This window comes from Cynoglossus semilaevis, chromosome W, assembly GCF_000523025.1.
Source record: "Cynoglossus semilaevis isolate Cse_v1.0 chromosome W, Cse_v1.0, whole genome shotgun sequence".
Lineage (NCBI taxonomy): Eukaryota > Metazoa > Chordata > Actinopteri > Pleuronectiformes > Cynoglossidae > Cynoglossus > Cynoglossus semilaevis.
The window spans coordinates 10,039,497-10,041,691 of NC_024327.1; the positions used below are offsets into that span (position 1 = coordinate 10,039,497).

The 2,195-nt window shown below is 41.5% G+C and overlaps 1 protein-coding gene across 1 annotated transcript in view; it reads right to left on the reverse strand.

Moving 5' to 3' along the window:
- LOC103397161 (membrane-associated phosphatidylinositol transfer protein 2-like) overlaps positions 1-2,195 on the reverse strand; it is an 86,341-nt gene that overhangs the window by 12,600 nt on the left and 71,546 nt on the right. Inside the window, 1 exon segment of the mRNA XM_025052828.1 lies at positions 586-750. Coding sequence (XP_024908596.1) covers positions 586-750 — 165 coding nt within the window.

The following is a 2,195-nucleotide window of genomic DNA, read 5'->3' on the forward strand; positions in this document are numbered from 1 at the left end:
GAAATTTCTCCAGATTACCTCAACAAATTAACAGCTAGAATGCCAAAGGTCTGCAATGCTGTAATTGCTGCAAATGGAGGATTCTTTGACGAAAGCAAAGTTTGAAGGAAAAAATTATTATTTCAAATACAAATCATTATTTCTAACCTTGTCAATGTCTTTACTATATTTTCTATTCATTTTACAGCTCATGGTGGTAAATAAAAGTGTGACTTTTCATGGAAAACACAAAATTGTCTGGGTGACCCCAAACTTTTGAACGGTAGTGTAGTTCGACAGACAGTGGGGGGTTCTTTTTTGGGATTATGTTTGCTCCATAACAGCACGTGGACAAAATACTGAGCAGGTGTTAAGTTTATTTACTGAGTAAGCAAGATGATGAGGCTGTTTGTATCTGGCTGACTGGACTATTTAAGCAGGGCACTTTTGACATTAGGGCTGAGAGCGCACAGGGGTTGGAGCAACGTGGGAGAAAAAAAATAGAAGACTAAAGAAAAAAAATAAATAGGAGAATAACTAGCACCAGTGTTTGTGTGAGTGTGGGTAAGAGAATGAGAGAAACTGTCCGGCATTGAGGACACTTACTGTTGGCTATGTTGGTGGCAGTGTAACTGTCTGCCTTTCCTGAGACCTGGCTGGTAATGCTGACCTCACTGGCCCTCCGCTGGCCCCTGGAGAGGGGGCCCATTATGGGGGAGGAGGGGTAGGAATTGTCCATGAAGACACCACCATGAGACTGAACAACATCCGCTATTGAGCCAAAACAAGGAGATCCCATTAAACAGAGACACACGTGAAGGAAAACTCACAGAGAAATGGCAGGAGAAAGATGAGGAGGTTAGGTGACATCAGGCACCAGGGTTGTAGAACATATACAAAACAAACACATGGCAGCCAAGGTCAGATTTCTGGAACTTAAAGGTGGAAACATGAGAATATGGATACATAAAACATGTAATAAGTGTAAAATGTCCACATCATGTCCACATCTGGTGAGGACACATTCAAATGTTAAAAGTGCATCTTTACAACGTACTAAAATAATATCTAGAGTGCTGGACAAAAGCCCAAAGTCTGACTGAGGACAGTTATAAAACACGGCAAATACAACACATTCAGATGAAACCCGACACATACAAAACACCACAAGCAGCACAAATACCTGTCACCACAACACACAACTCTATAAAAAGCACACACGCAGCAAACTGAGAGGGTTACATGATCATTACACACAAAAACTTCTTGCATTCTGCATGAAACCAAGTGCAAGAAAGAAAAACAGACGTGATGCACAACAGATTTTCCAAGTATTTGCATCACCTGCCGTAACAAGTGGTCAAGAATCAAATCATATTTTTCAAATTCACACAGATTATAAAAAATAAAAACATTCTCATGAAAACATTCTCATCATTTTTTTTTTGTCTTTTGGCACACAATTTTGACAGATTTTCCAGTATCTACGGATCTCTGGGACAGTTTTCTTGTATATTGTGTTTATTGTAAATACTTATGTGCAATATTTAGATGTATTTCTGGCCAACTTTATGATATCCTTTGGTGGAATCTTGCGGTTAATTTTTTTTTTAAAGCAACTTTTTGTCACGTGTGGGCATCGACATGGCAGGAAGCAGGCAGGACCCAAATGCAGGACTGGTGCAGGAAGTTTATTTCAAAACTCAAAATTCCAAAAACCAGAACAGAAGCATACACAAGGTCGAGCAGAGCTGAGAACTGGAGCAGAGCTGAGCACAGCAACAGACTTGCCCAGGAACAGACTAGGAACAGCTAGAACAAAATGCTCGACACAACGCTGGCACGGAGGATACAGAGCACACAAAGACAGTAAACACGTAAACACACACACACACACACACAGCAGGAAAAGGAAACAGACAGACCTGACAGTACCCCCCTCCCAGTGGACGTCCTCCGGACGTCCAAAAGCCTACCACCAACTCTCTGGGTTGGGTGGGTGGAACACAGAAGCACAGAACTAGATAAACTGAAAACAAGACCTATTCAAAAAACAAAAACTAGGCCCAAGGGGGAAAAAAGGAAGAGAAAAAAAAATTCCAGGCCCAAGTACCCCAACACTTGGCCTGGCTTTTTCTGTACCTTGGTCTAGGGAACTTGTGTCTTTGGTATGGAGTCCCTCTCCTAGACCAAGGCATACCAAAAGTCATAGAATC